The 23,129-nt window shown below is 40.3% G+C and overlaps 2 protein-coding genes across 6 annotated transcripts in view; one reads left to right on the top strand and one right to left on the bottom strand.

The window, feature by feature from the left end:
• Positions 1–402: 402 nt before the first annotated feature.
• On the bottom strand, positions 403–8,627 carry LOC117773368 (lysosomal amino acid transporter 1 homolog). 3 transcript variants are annotated; one of them, XM_034605221.1, is made up of 9 exons: positions 8,281–8,627; positions 7,839–8,188; positions 7,277–7,406; positions 6,568–6,655; positions 5,818–5,927; positions 5,541–5,642; positions 4,000–4,185; positions 3,184–3,338; positions 403–2,753 (listed from the first exon to the last, which is right to left on the bottom strand). In XM_034605221.1, exons 2-8 carry the CDS (start codon positions 8,048–8,050, stop codon positions 3,222–3,224), a joined length of 945 nt encoding a protein of 314 aa, XP_034461112.1. In that variant the 5' UTR covers positions 8,051–8,188; positions 8,281–8,627; the 3' UTR covers positions 403–2,753; positions 3,184–3,221. The 3 variants fall into 3 exon arrangements, with proteins under 3 accessions (XP_034461112.1, XP_034461114.1, XP_034461113.1); XM_034605223.1 differs by having other exon boundaries at positions 403–2,754; positions 3,201–3,338; XM_034605222.1 differs by having other exon boundaries at positions 8,461–8,627.
• A 2,359-nt stretch (positions 8,628–10,986) lies between these two features.
• The window catches only part of veph1 (ventricular zone expressed PH domain-containing 1), an 80,191-nt gene continuing 68,048 nt past the window's right edge, over positions 10,987–23,129 (top strand). For 2 of the 3 annotated variants that reach the window (XM_034605215.1, XM_034605213.1), the window contains exons 1-3: positions 11,018–11,128; positions 19,414–19,850; positions 20,021–20,239. In XM_034605215.1, coding sequence (XP_034461106.1) covers positions 19,713–19,850; positions 20,021–20,239 — 357 coding nt within the window. In that variant the 5' untranslated portion in view covers positions 11,018–11,128; positions 19,414–19,712. Of the gene's footprint in view, positions 11,129–19,413; positions 19,851–20,020; positions 20,240–23,129 lie in introns of all 3 variants that reach the window. The other variant, XM_034605216.1, reaches the window with a different exon arrangement.

The raw sequence follows: 23,129 nt of genomic DNA, 5'->3' as shown, positions 1-23,129 counted from the left end.
TGTAAGATTTAGGCGAAAGGAATCTATTGGCAAAAATAAAATAATCCTAGTGATGTTTTCACTCGTTTGCAATCATCTAAATTGTAGTAATTGTTGTTTTCTTTACCCAAGAATGGGCCCTTTATGTTTAAATACTTTATAGTAACATCAGGAGTGGGTCCGCTCTACGGAGGCAGCCATGTTTGTTTTTTTTTACAGTAGCCCAGACTGGACAAACTAAACACCTTTTGAGTTTTATGACAACAGAAGGCTACCACAGACAGGGTTAGGTGAGGGGTATTCAGTTGTAACATGCAACTTTACCACTAGATATCACTAAATTCTACACACTGAACCTTTAATAAAACCTGGAGCAATGGATTCAAATTAAATATAGACAACACAAAGGAGAAAACAAAGTAGCAAGGTACAAAACAGTTAAAAAAAGCAAAGACCAGGATATGGATGTACGCATTTTTAACCTTTTGTTTATTTTACCGATACATTTCAGTGACATAAAATAGTTGACAAGGTTATGCATATATACATTAAGGAAGGGTTACTGCCAAGTATGGATGTAATATTTTCCCAGAATAATCTGACACTTTCAGAAAGGTTTGCATCCAAATTCTACATAAAATAGATTGTATCCTTATAAACAAAACATTTCCACAAAGAGCTGTGGGTAATCAAAACCACTAAATACCTACAGGAGTATTTCAGATGTAATACAAGATGTGAGGAGACTTTTACTTAGTTATTGTGTATTGACAGAACCTTGATACTGTGGCCCCATCCTCTGATCACTACAAACCCTGACTCTATTTTGCCTTGTGGCTTGTACTTTTGTGCTTTTATATAAATGTTTATGTGTATTGTTTTATTATCAATCTGCAAGGAACTGCAGATGAAAAGTAGCCTGGGTGGCTAAATATGGCACATTTTCACATTATGCGATTTGTCCCTTTTAAATAAATAACCTTAATCATAAGCATACAAACAATTCAAACTGAAGTCATGAATTTTCCCTTTAGGATAAATATTTTAACCATTTGAGTAATAATTTGGGATGTATTAACTAAATAAACTTACATGTTCAGTGTAGGTTAATGTTTGTGGAAAGTGTAAAAAAACAATCCGTCATACTTAATATAACTTGAATATATGTTAAAATGAGCAGATGATACTTGCTTTTTTGTGTGTCAGTGTTCTCTTTATATTCACACAAAATCAACAGTCAGATATCATATTCAACTTTTGTTCCATATAGGCTACATACAGTAAATGTTTGTGTTGTTCTCATTTAGAAGACATTGTCAGGAAACATCATGTCACAGAGCTCAGAATGCAATACAATGTATTTGTTCATGTGCACATCTGTAAGAACATGTTATAAGAAAATAAATACATCAATACATCACCATTAAAGTAAAAAACTACAGTATTATAAATACAGCATAGTTTATAGTGGCAGTATATTCAATAAATAGCAAATTATTTGTGCTGGATTGAAAAAGTACATCAGACTCATTCAGAAGGTATTGAAGTATAAATTGTGCAATATAAAAATAATTAGCAAAAACTAGATTTACTACAGAAACAAATTAATTAGTAACAAAGTCTTAACAAATCCTATAGAATTTACATCAATTCACATTATTGCATCTCCGTCTGAGACTAGAAAAAAGGTCAATCATGTTGCTCAGGTTTATTTGGTGACACTGAGGAACGTATATTTCAAAACTGAAACAGCAGGGTTGATGTTGTTGAATAAATTAGAATTTTTCAAATTTTCAAATTTAACGCTAAATTAATTTTCCTGAGCAAAGTGGCCAGATTTCAGGCCAGCTCACAATGAACGCTGGGAGTAATAAACATGTCCATAGAATAATGAGGTAGACGAATCTGCAGATCTCAGGTACAGTACTAGTAGTTCAATAGTTGCTCAAACTGTGACACAGCTTCCCACACACTGTGTCACAAGATTTAGAACAACATTGAACAGCCATTAGTTTAGTTAATTATCTAAATCCATATTTTCTCTACTTGAACTGCTCATCAATGGAACATCCATTTGTTATCGTTTGTTTTTTATCGCCTTTATTGTCATCATCTATTTGTCAAGCATTACTCTTTAATGAAGTTAACATTGGAGGGGTGTTAAAAAAAAAGAAAAAAAGTTAGACTTGACATGAGCCGCTTCTGTTTAAACCTCATGACAGAGTACAAACATTTTGAGGCTCGTCACTTTTAAAAGTATCTCCATAAAATCATAATAATGTTCCTATTTTTAGATCTATCATTGTTGAATAGTAATGTCTTAGAAAACCCTAACCCAAAACGCCATTAAGAGGAAACTTAAAACAGTTAATGTTACTGTCTACCCACACAAATAGATATACAGTGCATTTATATTATAAGACTATATTCAGCTTATAAAAGGCACCTTAAGGAAAGCAGAGATGATCCCTTTGAATCCTGTACACATCTATATCCTGTCTAATTCTAATGCATTGAAAACACAAGTCTAGTGAGCTAATATTTTGATTGTGACAATTTCCCTTCAGCCACAGCTAACCATGCAGAAAAGAAAACCAGGAGCACACAAACAATTTGTCGACGATTTGAGAAAAAAAAAAAAAAAATCCTTGTCCAATCTGCTACAGTTGTATATACCTCATCAAAATGTGTACAGGCACTTTGTTCTTCCATAAAGCTTGCATCTGTTTAAAGACATCTGACTCGAAGCTTCCTCCTGTGGGTGTGTTCGCTCCCTAGTGGCAAATAAAAATACAGTTATTCCATCGAAACACGGTCAAGAAGTCCCAAAGGTATAATAATAATAATAAAAAATAAAAATAATACAAATGTGTACATAATCAGATAAAGATTCAAGTGATGCCAACACATTGTTAACTTAAATGTTAATAAAGTAGTACTTAGTTTAACTTGACCTCCAGTGATGAGAAAAAAAAAACGGGACCTGATTATTACTTATTAATAATAACTTATTACTACAGTGAATCACAGAAGAGATGATCATCGTGTGTGTCCTATAAACAGAAAAGATGCAGTGGAATCACCTGCTGGCTCCACAGGTTCCTCATTTTCAAAATGCTTCTGCAACATACGTTTTCTCTGGTTATTATGACTAAATCAATGATCAGACAGACCTCAAAAGAATGATCCAAAACACAGACTAACCAGTCTCTTCTTGACTAAGTCGGTGTCCATACTGTTTCCTATAGCACTGACAGCTCCTCCTCCTCACACAGAAGAGGCTCCACCTCTGGGACGCTGAGCAGCGTTTTGCTTTTAGCAGGGTTGTTTTTTCTGTACACAATGAACTGGGCAGTTACCTAATAAGGTTAAGGATCAATCCAAAACACTAACAGCACATATTTTCTTCAGTCATCTATTAAAGCAATATACTTTGTGTATTACACATGTATTATGCATGTTACTGGCGTGTTCAACTAGAGGATTCTGAGATCACGGCAGAGAAAGCAATCGTGGCATTAGAGACACTTGTATGACATTGTGACAATGGTGAATATACACTGCCCTTCCCGTTCATGTTAGTACTGGATCTTGCAGAAACATAGTGTTAATTTCTGAGGACACACACAACCAGCACACCAAACAGATGCGAGGCAGCCATGATTTGTACACAGATGAGTAGTTAAAAGCAAGAATATCTCAGACCTTAGAAACACCTAATTGTAATGCTGCATGAAAACACTACATTTGCTCCAAAGTGCCTGTCTGACACTTTAAGTTGCACTGTGCGGATTCTATTTATTATTGCTCATGTGATATGTATAATCAGTTAACATCTGTAATTACAGTAATTACAACATTCAACACAAGGACATTAAAAGCAATATGTATGCCTAAATGTAGAAGTTGAAGATGTGAACAAGGATTCAGGACACTTGACACTGTTGAAGGAAAATGTAACCTGGTTACACATTCAGGTGTTATCAGGTGATGATTGTGAACTTGTGATTTAAAGGATACAAAGAAGTCCAGTATGAGGACTCCCAGGCTGCCAATGAGCCAGGCCAGATGTTTAATGATGAACGTCTGTTTGGAGCCCTTCAGCGCAGGTAGCACCACGATGACGCTCAACCCGTATGTCCCATTGCCCATCATGGCCAGGGCGAACAACATGTAAGAGGTCCCCTCCGTGGACTGTCGCCGGAACTAGAATGGGTAAAGTTGACAGTATTTAAAAAAACAAACCTGCAGCAGCAACAGAAGGACACAAGTGAAACACCACAGTCAGTGTAAAAGGAAAACCATTTCTTGTTTGTTTTCTGTGTACTTGCACTCCAGATAAGATCAGGCTAACAGGATTAAAGAATAAGACTAGAGTTATTTAATTTTCATTGCTATTAACAAATTAAATCAAATCCCTCTCGCTCACAAATACTGTATTGTCTATGGGTGTCTGCTGATCCCCAGGGGTCCATGAAAAGCTTCCAGATTCATTCATTAAAATGATCATGATATATAGGTATTCTGTATTGACATGTTGAAAACATTTAAATACTTGTCAAATATCCTTCTGACACATTTCTCCTGTGCTCTTTCACAGAAGGAGGTAGTAGTGTAAATAAAAGATGCATGTCCAATTATCCCGGGGACAAACATGAGGAGGTTCCCAAAATGTTTTCCATTTAGCCAGGTCCTTGACTGAGAAAAGATTTAAGAACCTGTGGTCTATGACATAGCACTGGACATGAAAAAGAAAAGATTACATTTATTTTAAAGGCAGTAACTGACTAGAGTGTCATTAAGTACAGAGGTGCTCATGTTGAGGCATGTTCTGTCACTGTACCTGCAAAACACAGTCAAAACTAGTCTTTCACTTCTTCACATTATACTATGCCTCCGTCCAGAAAAATGAGCATTTATCCAATATTGTGAAACCAAAGAAATATTTTAACTATGGCTAAATAACTGAGTTTTATTCTCTGCTGCTGTGACTGAGTCAAATCTGTCACCAACCCTGTGAAATGCTGAGATGTTGCTTGGCAACATGTGAATATTTTACATATTTACTACCTGGATGAGTAACCTGTCTCAAGAAGTGATACGGTGAAAATGTTTTGGGATCTCTGCTCAACGAACATGTCTGAACTGGCAATAATTTCCCCAGGGTACATCTGAGTTAATATTTTACAATTTTGTGTGTGTGTGCGTGTGAAGTTTCTCTTGGACTATATCAGCCTACTGAGACAACACCCTGTGGCGATTATTATCTGCTTCTGAGCCAGGATGTTTCTGCGGTACAACAGCTCCATTGTCTTCACTGCCTGGTTCTAATTTTGACACACAAACTATGTTACACAAACACAAAAATCTCACCTCCCACTTCAAACACTCTGAGTCCCAATTTTTTGACTTACTGACATGTAATGAATTCAGTTTTCAATGGAACCCCTGGGATGGGAGCCCGGGGAAGCTGTCTCCAATCAGGACGGCACAGCTCACACGCAAACCATGAAAACAGACTCCACATCTTGACCGAGTCAAACAAACAAATTGTCACTTACGTTTTTATAGAGCTGGGGTAAACGGGAGCAGAGGTAGAAGACAGACGCCAGGTACCCACATATGTAGCCAGTGATTTCTACTGCTTTAGAGGCAGCTGGACTCTGAGGATGATGAGGAGACAGAGGGAGGGGAAGAGCGATGAAAAGGGTCAAAATGTTGCACCTTGACAAGAAACAGCAAAATCGCTAAATAATAAGGAAGAAATCTGTTCCATGAACAAGTTAATGTAAACCCTTCACACAAATATACAACATAAACTACACACCATCGACCTACCTGGGGGTCTAAGTTGGCACTATTGTCAATGATGAGCTTGGGTAAAGCCAGGAGGACTAATGTAGCAGCAACACACCACATGGAGCACAGCCACTTCAGCCCGGGGGTCTCTAGACGACAAACACACACTAAATGAAGATCCAACAGTGAAGACACACAGCAGAAAATGTCACTGTTTGCATTAGCTGAGTTTAAGCTGCCAGTCCTACACCCAGTGTCGATGCCTTCCATTCTGTATCAATGACATTAAAGTAGCCAATAACAAAGGCTGCAATCACACAGCTAAAATATCCTGTATACGTGTGTGCTGCTGAAATTGATTATCAAGTTGCTGACTTGTTTTCATTCCTGCTGCCAGTGAACAGTCACAGTAAAGCTATAATCACAGTATTTATGTCTTTGTGGGTATAAGTGACAAATGAGCAGTGACCCAGGATTTGCATGTTATCTTTTTTTTTTATATCCTGTATTCAGCTTATATGGTTCTATTTATGTGCAGCAGATGACAAGTTAATCAATGTTTTATCATGACTTAACTTGTAAAGTTGATAGTGTCTTACAGCTGACAGGCCCATGTTTTCACTTTATTATGTTATGCAGTTCAAGTTACTGGGTCATCCACAGGAAGTACATCCTTCCTTGTTGTTATGCTTGAGCTGATCTGGAGGGTCACAATATGGTTGGCTCACACAGCACGGGCATCACTCGCCACCTCCTTTAATCTACATGAGAGATAATACTAGGGCTTACTTCTGCTGGAGCTGTTCTTAATCTTATAGTACAGGAACTGGGAGATGAGGATCACGTCTGTGAAGATGTAGAACACCACTGTAACAGTCTGAGAGAGGAACAGAGATGGAGAGAGAAAAAGAAACGATAAATAAAAATGTGGATCACAATTGTGTGTTGGAAGAGTAAATTATTCAATGTGCAATATAGAAATAGGCTCAGGCTGTGAAAGTTGCATAAGCTGGTATATCGATATGCACTGAGCTCCAAAGATCCTCCGGAGTTTCTCTGCAGGGGTTGAATGTGTACACACGCAAATGTCTGTAAAAAACTAACCTAGGCAATATGTGGTTTACATTATTTTAAATAAGTGAGCTACAAGTGAAATAGGTTTGCTCAACATGACAAAAAGCAAGGCTTGTATGTAAATATGTGTGTGTGGAGTTTGCATGTTCTCCCCGTGTTCGTGCAGGTTAACTGCAGGTACTCCATCTTCCTCCCAAAGTCCCAAAACACACAGATTGGGGTTAAGCAGGAGGAGGACTCTAAAATGACCATAGGTGAGTATGAATGGTTGTTTATCCCTGTGACGCTGGTGACCTAATGATCTATGAGTGACTACCATCACCAAAGGACACTAACAAGTGAGTTCACAGCACAAAGACACACATAATGTAAAGGCCTAAACAGCAGAGAGGGAAGTAGGCTGGATTGTGATGTGAGTGTTTACCTGAATAGGCAGCTGGCTGGTGAGGTAACAGCCTGCAAAACTGGTCACGTCGCCACTGAAGAGGAAGAAGAGGAAGCCAAAAGACATGGCCTCCTCCACGTTACCATTACGGTAGGCCTCGTAGACCTGCCTAGACAGACAGACAGACAGACAGGCACACAGTCAGAGAGGTAGACACAGACAGGCACACAGACAGAGAGGCAGACACAGACAGGCATACAAGAGGTAGACACAGACAGACAGACAGACAAACAGAGAGAAAGAGAGAGAGAGAGAGAGAGTCAGACAGAGAGGCAGACAGGCAGACACAGACAGACATACAAAGAGGTAGACACAGACAGAAAGGTAGACACAGTCCGACACAGACAGGAACACAGACAGAGAGGTAGACAGGCAGACACAGACAGGACAGACAGACACACAGGCAGACACAGACAGACACACACACAGGCAGACAGGCGTACAGGCAGACAGACACCCCCACGCACACAGGAGTTGAACATAGTAGTTTTACCTGGAGATCTAACATGTCATTGTGATGGCAAACATCATCATCACTTACGGTAGAGTGGACAGCAGGAAGCAGAACATGGATACGAGTCCTATCACCACGCTGCAGTACTCCCACACATTGTCCACACACTCCTCCAGCAGGTAGAGGATCCACGGGGTCCCGTTGACACACAGCGGTCTGCTCAGGGCTGCCGGGCCGCTCCAGTTAGCCGGGGAACCGTCCACACTCTTCCCGCCGGGGAAGCGAGGAGGGGCCGCCATGGAGGCTGAGTCTGGGTCTGTCCTGCTGCTGCTGCTCGTGTGAGTAAATGTGTGTGTGTGTTTGTTGTGTTAACACAGGACTGACCTGCGGATGAGAGCAGAACTACAGCTACATACCTCAACTCTCATCTGACCCCTCTGCAAGAGATCAATGAATCACACATGAGAATAGGAACCAAAACAATCTGACTAAAGTGAACATTAACGCATGGATCTCTAAATATACTTACACATGTTCTACGTTTATCTAATTCCCACTGTCTGTTTATTCTAAAATAAGCTTCACTGGGACATTAGCCTCATTTACATTAGCTTTAGACACTGTCATTGTTTGGCTGAGTTACCAGAGACCTGAGGAGGAGATGCTAACAAACGAAGCTAGCTAAACTGAGCTTGTTTGAAGCGCTCACCTGGTAACGTGGGCGGGTAGCGGACTGCAGACTGTGTGTGTGTGAACCTCCTACACATCCTCACACACCAACTACACAACATGAGTCTGCAGAGAAGGGGACATGCTAGCTGCTGATGCTGTCCTCCATCACTGCTGCTCCACTGAGGTCAACGCAGACGGAACCACCGCACCACATCCTGTCAGGATCTTCAAAATAAAACCATGGCAAACGAATATGATGACACGTGTCTACTTGGGTGATAAAACAATATCAGTAATTATAGTAACATAGTTTTCATCAATATCTGTATAAAAAAAAGCAATGTTTTCAGATTTTAGATTCAACTGTATTGTCATTGCACATAGTACATGTACGAGTAAATGCAGATTTACATCTAACCAGAGAGTGCCAATAGTAGATTAAGGTGCTGATGAGGCTGAATATTTACAGGTGAGAGTTTGTGTCATATATTGTAAAAACCACAGATAACAAAAGAGCAGCAAGGTCATTTATCTACAGACATGGTAAATATGAGTATATACAGATGCAGTGAGAAGAGTATTATATATGAGATGAATGTATCAATTCAATAATCAATTTATTGCCTTAGAATTGTGCAAGTGCTAGGTGAGAAGGTAGATATAGCACATGATTGATCCCAGATCTCAGATAACATGTTATATATAAAGGGTTTGAGACCAAAACCTTCACTTGGGAGCAAATATGTTTTCCTAAACTTATACAAAATAATGTGCCATTCATCGTGAAAATGATCGCTATCGACTAATATGTAAATTTTTGTCGTGATATGATTTGGGGTCTAATCACACAGCTCTAAGCAAATGTCTCATGATTACGTTGTTATAAATAATAATTAATTACAAACACTACACCTGCAGTGTCTCATTCACACATGGTCTGAGATGCGATGACACAGACTGTTCAAATAGGATGTGATTCCATTGAGGCAGCACCAGGAGCCATTTTGCCATATCTTAAAAAAATAATAATAATAAACTAATTAAAAAGTAAGATAAATTCCTCAAATGTGTCTGTATTATTGTGTTGTGATGGCCTGTCTGTAATAAAAATGGGGCATTTTTGTATTTTCAACGAACGCCTGTATATACCATGATGCTTAAGAGAATAGGATTTTTTACAGGAAGCTATAGTGGTGGAGAAAGCTACACACTGTCCAGCTTCACTTACTGAGGGTGATGTCTGGGGAAATACCGCCACCTACTGATCACATCAAAACCCATGCACCAGACCTATCAATAAATACATTATTATACATAAATGTTACAATGCTGACACAACATACCTCTTTTTGTTAGACTCCATCATTTTTCCTTTATTAGACTGTTTATGTTTATAGTTGTTATTACTTATTTTTACTGTCACTACTACTGGGCCAACTGACAGTAATAGTGAATAGAAATACAGTGAATGTTTGGCCAGATCAATAGCTGATAACTGTATTAATCATTGTTATTGATCTTTTCTTTTCCTGAAGCCCAGTTTGGTTGCTGTGAACATTAAAGAGTGAGCTACATCTGAGCTGGGAGAAGGGATTAGGTTTAACTCTGGGTTGGAAGAGAGCCATGAAGCCATCAGGCCTCATCTCCTCTTCGCTCTTCATCCCCTCTGTGTGGGCACATGCTGCCTTTAAGATCTCCTGTAAAAGGGTTATCAGATTATAGTGGTGGAGGAAGTACTCTCATGTTTTATGAAAGTAAAAGTACAATTAAAAAGACAAAAAGTTAAAGTAATAGTACCAGATTAACTTTTCTACTTAAGTAAAAGGAAATAAGTACTTGCTTTTAATATACCTCAAGTATTAAAGGTACTTGCAGCATGTAACTTTTTCCCTAATGAAATAGACAACTACATCATTATGGCTGAGTCATGGTGGTCACTTCCGAATCAGTCCAATGTTACCAGCACAAAACCAATTCCCCTCTCATTATTGATTACTATGTATAAATATATCTGTTGATTACGATAGATTTAAAAAACAAAAACAAAGTGAAGATGTCACAAAAGGTATTGTAAATATGTAGTGGAGTAGAAAGTACAGATACTAGCTGATATATATGTAGTGGAGTTAAATCAAAAAGTATCCAAAAAGAAGTAAATGTTCTTTGTTACATTCCACCACTGTTAGATCATATGCCCAAGAATTGGTAGTAGATCAAGATCTCTCTTTCTTTCTTTCTTTCTTTCTTTCTTTCTTAAAAAACAGCATAGATTTATTTAGCCTATGTATGACTCAACCTGTAACATATGTTTAAAAGTCACAAGTCATCCTGGTACTTGTTGTGTTCTCTGACAGTACTTGAAGGCAGCACCCCCCCCCCCCCCCCACCTGTCCCTCCCTCCATCCACCTGTTGCACGGTGCGCTTTGATCGACCGCAAGATGGCGCACTTCCCAGTGTTGGCCGGTGAGGATGAATGTAAGGCTTGTTGTGTGTGTGTGTGTGTGTGTGTGTGTGTGTGTGTGTGTGTGTGTGTGTGTGTGTGTGTGTGTGTGTGTGTGCGTGCGCGTGTGTGCGTGTGGTGGGGGGAGCTGTACAGGGGTGTAATGTGGGTTCCTATGTGCAGCGCTGGATGGACGGAGGTCTGGAGGTGCTGAGCGGAGCTCCACATTCGGTGTCCTGTGCGTCCTCGTCCGGCCAGGAGCAGGTAAGCTGCCCGCTGTCCTCTGGAGGTGTTTGGAGATGGATCAGTTGTGCTTCTGGCTGTGTTGCTGCGTGGCTCTCTGACCGTCGGTGGAGAAAGAATCGCGTTGCCGGGGGAAAAGCATGAATGCCACCCACATTCCTCGATGTCGGGAAAGTTGAGCGGCTGAGGTGGAAACCGTGAAGCAGATATATTTTACGCAGGGACAGAGAGAAGGGAGCGCGCAGGTGGATATGAGAGGTGACTGGATGTACTACAGGCTCAGTTGTTAATTAATGCATATTGTGTGTTTACACTTACCTGCTGCTGCAAGATTAAACAAACACACATAGAACATAGTGGCTATAGAATATGTTTTCGTTTTTCTGTGGAAACACTATGGTATCCCATGACTACATCTTTACACCTGCGTTATTTACATGTAGTCTCTCTCTCTCTCGCTCGCTCGCTCGCTCGCTCTCTCTCAGTGTGTGTTTGTGTGTGCGTGGGTGTGTGTGTTTCGGTGTAAATACACTGGAATGAAAGAGCCAGAAAGGCAAGTTCAGTTGCATTACTCACATTTGCTTTGTGCATTTCTTCTTCTCTTAGTGCATATCTCTCTGTTGCTCCACCTCTGAATATGTGAACACTGTGTGTGTGTGTGTGTGTGTGTGTGTGTGTGTGTGTGTGTGTGTGTGTGTGTGTGTGTGTGTGTGCGTGTGTGGTGGGGGACTATACCCTCAAGGTCACAGACTTCCGAGACAGACAGACTGATGTCCCACAGAGGAAGGACATTATCGGAGAGACGATCTGTTCATTCTCTTTGCACCTGCATTCATTCAAATAGCATTAGTGCTTATTAATATTATGATGTTTGTTTCTTTTTACTCGCGTAGTGTTTCTATTCATTTGCTTGCCAAATCCATCATGTTCTGAGTGACGATGAACGGACACACACTGAATCACATGTGTCTTTTAGCACGTCCTGTTTCTCTGTCTGTGAAGACCACAATCAAATATTATTTTATTTTATTGTGTCATGTAGGTTGCGCTGGATTGCATTAATTTGATGCGGTTTGGGATTTCATTTCTTAAAATGTAGGCTACAGTTAAACTGGGTTCAGGTGAATTTATCTTGTGCTGGATGCAATTAGGTGATATTCACTTACCAAGAGAAGGAAGTTGGTGTGTTTTTAAAAACAAGTTTTCAAATAAGAAAAAAGATCAGTTAATAAAGAAACATAATGGAAAATAGGAAAATACAAAGCAAAATGGAAAACACAACAAAAAAGTAGTAAACTCAACAACAAATCGCAAAACACATGGAAAATGCATTTATCCAATTAGCGATGAGCCCTGTTGATAGCAGGTACCTACCTTTTCTGTAAGAAGTTAATTGCCATTGTGTTTTGTAATTTGTTGTTGTTTTGTGTTTTGCACTTCAGGGCCACTTAAATTTTACATCACACACACCCCCAAGCCAAAGCTGTGATTCACTGCTAATTCCCTTCAGTTCAGTCACTTCCCCGGGACAGAGAAAATGTATAATTTGTCATCTGCAGGACCTGAAACGATGTCTAAACTTAGAAACCCATGAAACTTGCATTGAGGATATTTGAAAGCATCTTTCTAGCAAGAACCAGCTCCTGATATGTTGTGCGCTGAATGTATTTCTTAAAGCGTGCACTCCTGGGTGAGACCTGTAACGCTGCAACCAGAACATGCCTCTCTCATCCTCATCCCTCAGCTCCCGACTCTGAATTTGACTGCGGAAAGGCAGCAGGGAGTAATGAATAATGGATGGTTTAGAAAACGTGCACGAATGTTAGTCGGCTGAGTGTGGCGGTTAATGCAATAACTAGCACTGCTTCTTCTCCTCCTCCTCCTCTTCCTCTCTATACTGTGGAAAATCCTCTCAGCAGTCATGAGTCGAGAGCAGCAGAGCCGGACTGGAGAGCAAAGAGAAAAAAACCACTACACAGTTTAGGATGGATTCAGTGGCATTTGACACAGTTATGCCTGCTGAGGCACACACACACACACACACACACACACACACACACACACACACACACACACACACACACACACACACACACACACACACACACACACACACACACACACACACACACACACACACAGGGGGAAAGGGAGCTTCCTTTTGTCGACATCTTTTTATCTCTGTCTGGGACTGAAATTAGTTTCACCTTGGAATCCAGCACAATTGCTCCCACACGATTTTTTTTGTGCGACCTATCTGGGTTAAAGCTGACTTTGAACAGAGTGAGTTTTTTATATTGCGCTGTTAAACAAAAACAACTATTTGTTGTGACGCATAAACCAAAGAAAATGGAAGTCTGTCACGTCTTCATAACATATCTGCTCTTTCCATCTGTAAGTGTCACATTAAGTGTTCCTGTGGTCTGCTCGTGCTTCCTCTCATCGTGTCCACAGTGACCACTCTCCAGAGAGAAAATGAGACATTAGCTCCCGTGTTTTCCTTCACTCTCACCCTCTGTACTCTCTCTCCGTCTCTCAGTATTTCACATTCTCACGTTCTTTTTCTCCGGTGGATTCAGAGTGTTTTACAGTAGCTGTTTTCTTCTTCTGCTCCTGTCGTACTGTAATTCCCCAGTCGTTGCTCCACAGCTGCATAACTGCAGGGCATAAATATTGGAGACGTTTGCCTTCTCTTCCACATAAGCACAGGAACACACACACACACACACACACACACTCAAAAGAAAAAGACCAATGTAAGATACAATAGACTTCCACAGAATGTTCTTAAGCTAAAAACCTCTGGGATCTTTTCTTTCAAGAAGTCTTCGCTGAGTTCTGTGTGACAGCGTGGAACTATTTCCAGAGGAGTCCTCAGGGAGTCTGTTCTCTGTGACTTATTCATGAAACTCATGGCATCAGTTACATAACCGATTGGCCCAGTTATAGGGAATAACTATCAACCAGCTTTTAATCATACCATTCATATAGGACTGCTCAGCAAAAAAGTTCAAAGTTAATTCTTTTTTTTAACTGTTTGAAGCATCGAAGCTTTTTGGAATAAAAGAAGAATAAGAATGAAAGTCTTTGTTTTAGACAAATTATATAAATACTCAGATACTCATACTTTAGTCTGGAATGTCCATTAAAGCATGTAAAAGTAAAGCTGAGCATGTTCATATGTATCTTTCGCTGTAGCTGCTCTGTAAGGGATACGATAAATCGTGGTAAATTCATCAGTGCATAGTTTATGAAAACAGTTTACTCATCTCACATTAGAACAATGGTGAATATGCTAAACTGGCCATCGTCCTGCAGACTCAAATGTCTTTGAAAACACATCCTCTGGACTTTACTGATTGTCTGATCCAAACAGTGCATGGAAGTAGATTTTTGGACTCATTGATACTTTCATCACAATGAGTTCTGCTCTGACCCATTCAGCATCCTTCCACCAAGTTAAGCAAATCTCTCCAGACGTTTTTTGCGCATTCTTGCTTACAAATAAACACACATAAAACAGGGGTGAAAACATAACTTAGCTCAGGTGATTAAGGATGGATTGCTCTGAAACTTATTAGAGGTATTCACTAAGAGGAGGAAGTCTACGCACTTTGGTGACCTCTGATTTGTCCTGGTCATTTTTTCAGGATATCCTCCCAGCTTGTCCAACAATGAGCAACAAGTCTTAATAAAGCTAGGGTTGGTAATCCTGGAAAAGTCTAGCAAGAGAAGGCTTCACTTTGACAATGTCTAACCGACACATCCCACCCCCTCCCACAGCCCCTCTCGTCAAAGCAATGCCCAAAAACACATGAACGCTGCCTGATAACTGCGAGAAGCCGACTTTTCCGTTTCATTCTGTCCATTTTTATTACAGTCCTGTGAGGGCTAAAGACACCAGATTTATTTTCTTTTTTTCAGATGGGACATGAAGAGGAATTCAACAAATATTATAAAAAGTGTTTCAGAAACAAATTGCCAGCCAAACTTTAAGGTTCGACTTTTGCTCTGTATATATTGAGCTGACCCACTTCAGCCCAACATCAGTGCTGCTCGGCTAGTTCATTTAAGCAAAATGTTCTTGTTTGCACATTATCAGAGGTGTTCAGAGCCAACTCTGATTCGCTATTCAAGAGCAAAGTTAACATGTCAAGAGCAAAACAAGCACCAAACCCCGAAGACTTATTTATAAGAACAAATATAAATCAGTTAAATCCAGAGGAGGTTTTCAGTCTGCAGGTCGATGGCCAGTTGGGCGAATTCATCTTTGTCTTAATGTGAGACATGAGAAACTTTATTTTTAAAAAGCAGCTTTCCAACAGGCTTCCAATCCCCTCCCACCACCCCCCTCACCCATCAATCTCAAAACCACTCTGTATATGTGCATAAATAAGGAAATAAAAAAAATGTAAAAGATGAGAAACAATGAAATAAATAGACTGAGGCAAAGATGAAGGAAATATTTCTACCACTGTCGGATATGAAGCAGTGGTGTAGGGAAACATTGGAGAGACGCTTTTTGTCTTATGTCGACTGCTTCTGTCTCTCCCTTTCACCCAGCTCCTTTATTAAGTGTGTGTGTGTGTGATGTCTTGCAGGCCAAGCAGGTGCACATTACACAGCAGGATAGGGCCGACTGAGCAGAGAGAGAGAGATAGAGAGAGAGAGAGAGAGGGAGGGAGGGAGGGGTGGTCTGTCTCTGTCTTATAGGTCACACAAAAGAGCCAGTGTTTTCTCTCTCTCTCTCTCTCTCTCTCTCTCTCTCTCTCTCTCTCTCTCTCTCTCTCTCTCTCTCTCTACTGTCTTCAGTCAGTGCTCTGAGAGAGAGTGAGCGAGCGAGAGAGAGAGGCCCTTGGGTCACATTGTCCTCACATCGCCCTTAAGCCTCACGGTGGCCCCCCAGTATGCACCCCCTGTCACCCCTCACTCAGTGGCCTATACTCACAGCTCTCCTGCAACATGTGGGTGCCGACTACAGGCAAGTGAAATTCCACTGGAAGAGTTTATGTCGTTAGCAGTGACAGACGACACAGAAACAACAAAAATCGGAGAAAATGTTTTTTAAAAACACAATTCAGATATGCTCCTCAGTTAATTTTGAGGTATTTGCTTTCATGGGCAAATAAGTACATACAGGTAAAACGAGCTGGAAGTTATTCACTCTGTGTGTCTGTATGTGTGTTTAAAGGCCACATTCCTGAGCTTGCTGAGCCGTAGCTGGGTGATTAATAGTAACTAGCTGATTGTTTAAGAACTGAAATTCCTCAGGCCCATTTTTTTCCCTCTGCTTTTACACACACACACACACACACACACACACACACACACACACACACACACACGTACACTGTCCTGCACCCAGATACAGTTTAATATATTTACACACTATCCTCTATATCTCCACAAGTGAACTGTTGTATTTATTTACTGTATTCTTTCCAGCTCTCACTACGACACAGTCCGTCTGAGTGACTGAGCGCCGGTGTGTGTGTGTGTTTCTGAGGCTTTCAGGTGGAATAATGGAAACTCAGTATTTTACTCGTCTGCAGGTTATTGAGGAAATTCAGGACACTGAAACATTATCCACTTCTGGCTCTCTCTCTCTCTCTCTCTCTCTCTCTCTCTCTCTTCTCTTTCACTCTGAGTTTGTGTCCAACTCTCATTTCTCCCCTTTGTCTGCATGCATATCTTTTTTAATGCCTCTGCAGCGGTGATAACCATGGCTGCAGGCATTATGTTTACAACTCGGGTTTTAGTGATTCAAGGTCAAGGTCACTGTGACCTTACAAAACACAGTATTGATATTAATAGAAGAATTAATACCCTAATAATAATGAAATTAACTTAAAGCCTTTTGTTACATTCCTCTAAAGCCTTCACTGCATATATCATATGGTCTGGAGTGAACAGACGTGGATGTAAACTGCCTGTTTGGAGGTTGGCATTAGACGGTAATTTTAGTTTCTTTCTAAATTTCTCTTTTTCTAAATCTCTCTTTTTCCCTAATTTTGTGACATTTGAAATGTTTTGATCATTGACTATAAAACTGGAAATAGTATTAGTAATATAAGTGAGAAGAGCTATTGGTAGCTGACAATTTTCTGACGATTACCTAGTGTGCATATATTGATACACATACATATACATGTACATATATATTGATACCCCTACAAAAAAAACATACTATATTTTAGCTCCAGCCATAGACAGAAATAGCTTTGATTGATGCTCGACACAACAAGCAGAACAGCTTTGTGTGTGACTCTGTCTGTGTGTGACACAGATAAATCTCTTTGCTCTTTGTTTATGGTTGTTTTGTTGATATCGTCCCAACGGCCTGGCTTGGACCAATAAGAATTCCTGATGTGGTATCCCGGCAATGGGCGGGTTTCCATGGCCATCACTGGCTTGGCAGGAGAGATAAGGGTCTCCCCAGTGCTTTGCTTTGTGCTTTCCTTTGGTCTGGCTTGGACCTCCTCCAGAGAAGTGGTGTGAGTACGAGATGATGTGTGATTGCGGAGGAGAGCGGGCACAGGAAGCAGACAGTGACACAGATACATACGCTTAGCTGCTCATCCTCTGAACGGAGGCAGAGTTCAGCTCTGAGCAAAGTCGTCCTGATCACAGGCCGCCTGGGTGGCTGCTTTAAAGAGATGAGTGTGTGTGTGTGTTTCCCGCTTGCAGAATACTTACGTTGCATCACAGGAAACAATCGTGTGTATGTGTTAAAGTTTGTTCTGTGTGTGGGAGGACAGGTGTGTGTGTGTGTGTGTGTGTGTGTGTGTGTGTGTGTGTGTGTGTGTGTGTGTGTGTGTAAACTTCACAGCTGGTAGTGTTAATGTTTTAATGTTTAGTTGAGGCTGACAGGAGAAGCAGTAGTGACAGGTAAATGGTTAACATCATACAAATGAAATCCCACCCCTCTAACTCCATTTATAACACATAATGGTAGAAGACTGTATATACTCATTGAACCATTAGATTTATTTCTATTATTAATAACTGCTTTTAGAAATGATTGAAAAGCATAGTTGCGGTATAACAAATGATGCCATTTCTATGAATATAAAATATATGTAAATAAAAACTTGAAAGTCTGATCATCCTAGTACTTTTCTAATTTGGATCCTAACCCTTAGATTAGAATACTGTATGTACAAATATTACCGTGACATTTATTGTGATCATTATCAATATCGACTGATTGCCACTATTATTTTCCAAAATGTAACTGAGACTACACTATTTTAATAAATCTTCTCTGGGACCTACTTGCATGCGTTTTTTTTGTGTATGTTGGTAGGTATTTAATTGCAGATATGTCACACATTACCAAGGAGTCATGTAGTTCACATCATCATATATTAACTTACACGTGCTACACCAGGAAAATGCTTATGTGCTTTATTGCTGAGGGTTAGAAGAGAAAATTGATACCACTCTCCAAAATTATTAGTGGTTCTACAGGGGTTTTGTGCCAGATAACTTGTTGGCCAGAAGAAATGATATACTGAAGTCTCTACCTCTTGTCTGGTAACATCACAGTGACTAGAGTCCCAGAAGTTACTGTGTCTGGCCCAGAGACTTTATTTAAAGATGGACGCTGTGTCTCTATCTCCGGCTGTTGTACAAAAATGAAGCTAAAATATCTCAGATACGGGGGCCGCCATCTTGTTCTTTTTACGTAAATCCACCCAAAGTCTGCGCGATAGTGATCATGGTGCAGAGCCATGGCATCAAGGTCCCGCCGGTGATGATATGGCTTCACATTTGGGGAGTGTTCAATTTTTCATACATTCTATGGTCTGGCCACATGCTGGTAGACAGATATCATTACGTATGTTTAGAGGCCGGCAACCTGTTGCTGTTTCCAGTCTTTATGCTAAGCTAGGCTAATTAGCTTCATATGTCACAGACACACATGAGAGTGGTATCAATCTTCTAATCTAATTCTTGAAAAGGACGTATATATATATATTTTTTTTTAATTGTCTTTTAGGATTGACTCGGATCCGCTTCTTTTGATCTGTTCCTTGTTTGTTCACGTTGTTTAAGTCTGTTTCTTGAGACCTAAAATAAATAGAAAAATTCTTAACTTAACCTTTTGAATGGCATCTCTCACTGGCTCAAAATACCTTTTCACTCTCAGCTGCTCAGGCTGAATCTTTTCGTCCAGTTTCCATACAATTCTTACAAATATACAAAATGAATATCCCGTCATTTACTTCTGTTTAGTTTTATAAATCAATTAATTCATGTTTAGTTAATTAATTCTTGCATGTCTTTTCACCTCTCTCCTTCAGGACTTTGAAAGACTACCTCCTCCAGAACATGCCTTGTCTCCATGGTAACAGGACCCCGGCAGACCCAGAAACACACTGGGACAAACTGGTCCCGCTCTCATACCTGATTCTGGATTGTACTGAAGAGGATTTCAACAAAAATAAATAAAATGAATGATTCCTCATTTACTGTTTATAAGCTATTTTCTCCTCACATTCAGCATATTTGCACCATTTCTATCGTGATGATGTCAGGGATTTACTGATTTTCAATAAAGCAGCAGCAGTCCCAAACTGGTCTGTCCTAAACCAAGATCAGGATGCACCAGCTGTTCAGTCGGGTGCTCGGCCAGAGGGATCTTTCCAGAGCGGGGGATCTTTTCTCTCTGGAAGACGCAGAGATTGAAGACTGTCTGTCACAAGCTCTGGACCAGATCAAGGCCATATCCTGCTCACCGGTGAGCAGACGAGAAGAATCAACACACACATAGATGATATTTACCCCAAATATTACAGAGCAAATGTCTGTTTCATTCATTATTTATAATCTCATCCATAATTCATCTTGGTACCCTTCATTTATCATTGTCTCCTTAAATTTGCATCCTATTATCTGTCCGGCTGACAGGACTATCTGACCAATGACAACGATCAGGCGGTGGTAGAGATTTGCATAACACGCATCACCACGGCCATAAGGGAGACGAGCTCCATCGAGCGACACAGCGTGGCGCTGGTGGGGCTCTGGGAGTCGTGTCTGGAACATAACCTCACGCCACAAGGTGAAAACACAGAGGACACGCCGCACGCCAAGATAGCCTCGGACATCACCAGCTGTATCCTGCAGGTACACACACACACAGTAGACATTGTTTTGTAATGGTGTACCCCAAAGACAAATTCTTCTTTAATTTTTTTTCCATAAGCATAAAGTGCACATACAGCACATACTGTATGTCGTCTGTGGGGGTATGAAGTGGCTGTGTAGCCTGAATTTGAGGAGCATATTATTGAAATTCTATTTTGGCCCATGAGAAACTGAAAGATCTGTTCAGACGCCCAGGTACAGAACTTCTGGTTTAAAGATATAATATGTTAAATGTCTAAAAATGACAAGAGCTATGTCATACATACTATCCAAAATGTTTCCAACCATGTTCAAACCCAGAGAAATCCCCAATTTGCCCGTCTCGCCTATAACTTCTTAGGGCAAACAACAAATGACTAAGGAAGAACACACTGCTAGCAGTTAGCCAGCTAGCCAGGATGGATGGATTGTGATTATTCATTGCAGTTTTCTGAGTAACGTGAATAAAACTTCAATACATAACCTCTTCAGAGAACAAGACTTACGCTTGGTAGAAGACAACAACTCCCATGATCCTATGCTGCTTGTCAATCTAGGTATTTTGTTATTGTTTAACTTTAGAGACCCCTAGTGACACAAGTTACATACTGCACATACAAATCTATACACAAATACCCACCATGAAATTAGTCTTTCTTGATCCATTTTATTCTCTATTCTCTGGTATATTTTTGTTACAGTGCCAATCATAAGGTACAGTCTTTTAACTATTTTAAAACATTAACAGCTACCATCAGGTTGAAAGGTATTCTGGGGATTCTGAAGTAGCAGTAGATACTTGGACATCTCTGATTAATGTTACATCATGCAACATAGGCAAAGGTAACATTTTTGCCTTGGCTACAAATACACTTTATGTAATCACTGCTGAAGGGCTTCAAAATGTAAATCAAATCTTGCCTCAGTTCTCTATCAGACCTCTGCAGCTAAAAGGCTTAAAAGCAGAGGGTCTCTCTCTCTCTCTCTCTCTCCACCATCACTCTTTCTGTCTCGTAATCTATTTCCTGTTCTGTTGCTTATTACCACCGTAGGGTAACCTAACCCTAACCCATTGATTTCCATTCACTGAGGACAGCTTAACCAAAACCTTATCCCTAACCTAAACCAGGACCAATACATGCCTAACCCTAACCTTAACTTAACCAACACCCACATCTAAATCCCTCACCTTAACCAGGACCTCAGATCTCATTAGGACCAGGTTTTGGCCCCTATGAGGTCTACTGATTCTGACAAGGTCAGTGTTTATCCTGGAAAAATTCCTAAAGAGGCAACAAAAAAGGAGAACACACACACACACACACACACACACACACACACATTACAGAGAGGTGAGACTAAAACTTCTGACAGCTCTGACAGCAGCTTCTGGCTCTCATGTCCTAACTCCAACATTTATCAGGGGAGCACTTCCCCTCTCTTCTCTCTGTTTCCTTTTTCTGTCTGTTTTTTCCCCTTGCTTTCATTCTGCCTATTTTTATCATCTCACCTCTTCTTTCTTACCTCATCTTTCTCTTTTTTCTCTTCTCTGTCTACCTGTCATTTTGTGAAGCTACAGATGCGCAAAACACCTTTCTTTACCCTTCCACTGAAACTCCCACGGAGAGCAGGTAGGAAGAAAAGTTGTCTGCGGCACACAGAGATGCAAACAGATTTCTGGTTTAAGATGAGATCTTTTTGGATTCTTTGATCTGTGCCGTGCCTGACATTAAAGTGACTATTCTTGCTAAGTAGAAGACATCGGACAGATAAATGAATCTGTTCATTCATACATGAGGAACCTGCAGGGAGACTAAAATGACTTATATCCACTTATAACACAGGTAAACTATAGCACAAAGAGCTCAAAACGCCCAATAATAACAGCTCTGCGTGTCACAATTACACCAAGGCTTTTTCAAAATGTTAATTTTCACTTAAATGTCTAATTATTTATACACATTTAGATAAAAACTAGGGCCATCTTAATAAATGGGGCTGGTGGATAACCTTTTTGTGTGGATATGCTGTCTGCACTGCCATCATGTGGTAGAGTACAGGCATGAAAAGGAGAATGAGCATTGAGCGAGAGAAAAGAGAGAGAGGTAGATTATTTCTCTACCAGCAGTCAGATGAACTCTCTAAAATGTCAACTCTAGCAGGTTGAAAGGCATTCTGGGTATTCTTAACTTGGAGTTGATTAGGAGGGTTGAGGTTGAAAGTGGGTACACAAGTATAAAATACATAAGATATAATATCCTAGGAGAGCAGTGAACATCACTTATTATTGATGTACCCTGCAACATATCAAACAATGGGTTTACAACAGAAAATCTACCTATGTAATCACTGCCAAGGGGCTTTAGAATTTAAAGTTTTTAAGTTATGGACAGTGAAACTAACTTGATATCTCACTCTCCAGTTGAGGGTGCTAGTGCATTTCGAACCCACCTCTTCTCGTGAGTCATTCAAACTTGCACCAGGGTGTGTATCCTCAAATACATCACAGACTCCTTCACTCCTCTTTACTTCAATCACACAGTAAATCCAAATAATTTAAGTCATAAAAACAGTTTTAATCCTTCCTTCACTCACTGTGCTGCTTCATGAGTCTGCAGCTCCTTATATGTGCATGAAATGACTAAAAATCAATTTAACGCATGGCTGAGTGTTAGTGAGAATGTTTATCCTCACCTCCTGTTGTTCCTGGACTTTGGAGCTCATATAGGAATCAGAGGTATGTACTGTGAAGTCAAGCCTCCTTTATTATCCCTTCTTTCTACATTGAAACACAGGAAGTGGAAAGAACTGGATCTCTGTGTCTGTCGGTGCCATCCTATGAATACAGTTGCAAGTGTCCTATTGTCTGTGTCCATGTACTCCCACAACA

This window comes from Hippoglossus hippoglossus, chromosome 13 (genome assembly GCF_009819705.1).
Source record: "Hippoglossus hippoglossus isolate fHipHip1 chromosome 13, fHipHip1.pri, whole genome shotgun sequence".
Lineage (NCBI taxonomy): Eukaryota > Metazoa > Chordata > Actinopteri > Pleuronectiformes > Pleuronectidae > Hippoglossus > Hippoglossus hippoglossus.
The sequence above is the reverse complement of the archived record's forward strand: the minus strand, read 5'-3'. Positions and strand labels throughout refer to the sequence as shown.

Coding starts and splice junctions, on each gene's coding strand:
- LOC117773368 (XM_034605221.1), bottom strand. CDS start 8,050: ATGGCGGCCCCTCCTCGCTTCCCCGGCGGGAAGAGTGTGGACGGTTCC. Junction 7,407..7,838: donor TTCCTGCTGTCCACTCTACC/GTAAGTGATGAT, acceptor CTGTCTGTCTAG/GCAGGTCTACGAGGCCTACC. Junction 3,339..3,999: donor TCCTCATACTGGACTTCTTT/GTATCCTTTAAA, acceptor TAACCTTATTAG/GTAACTGCCCAGTTCATTGT.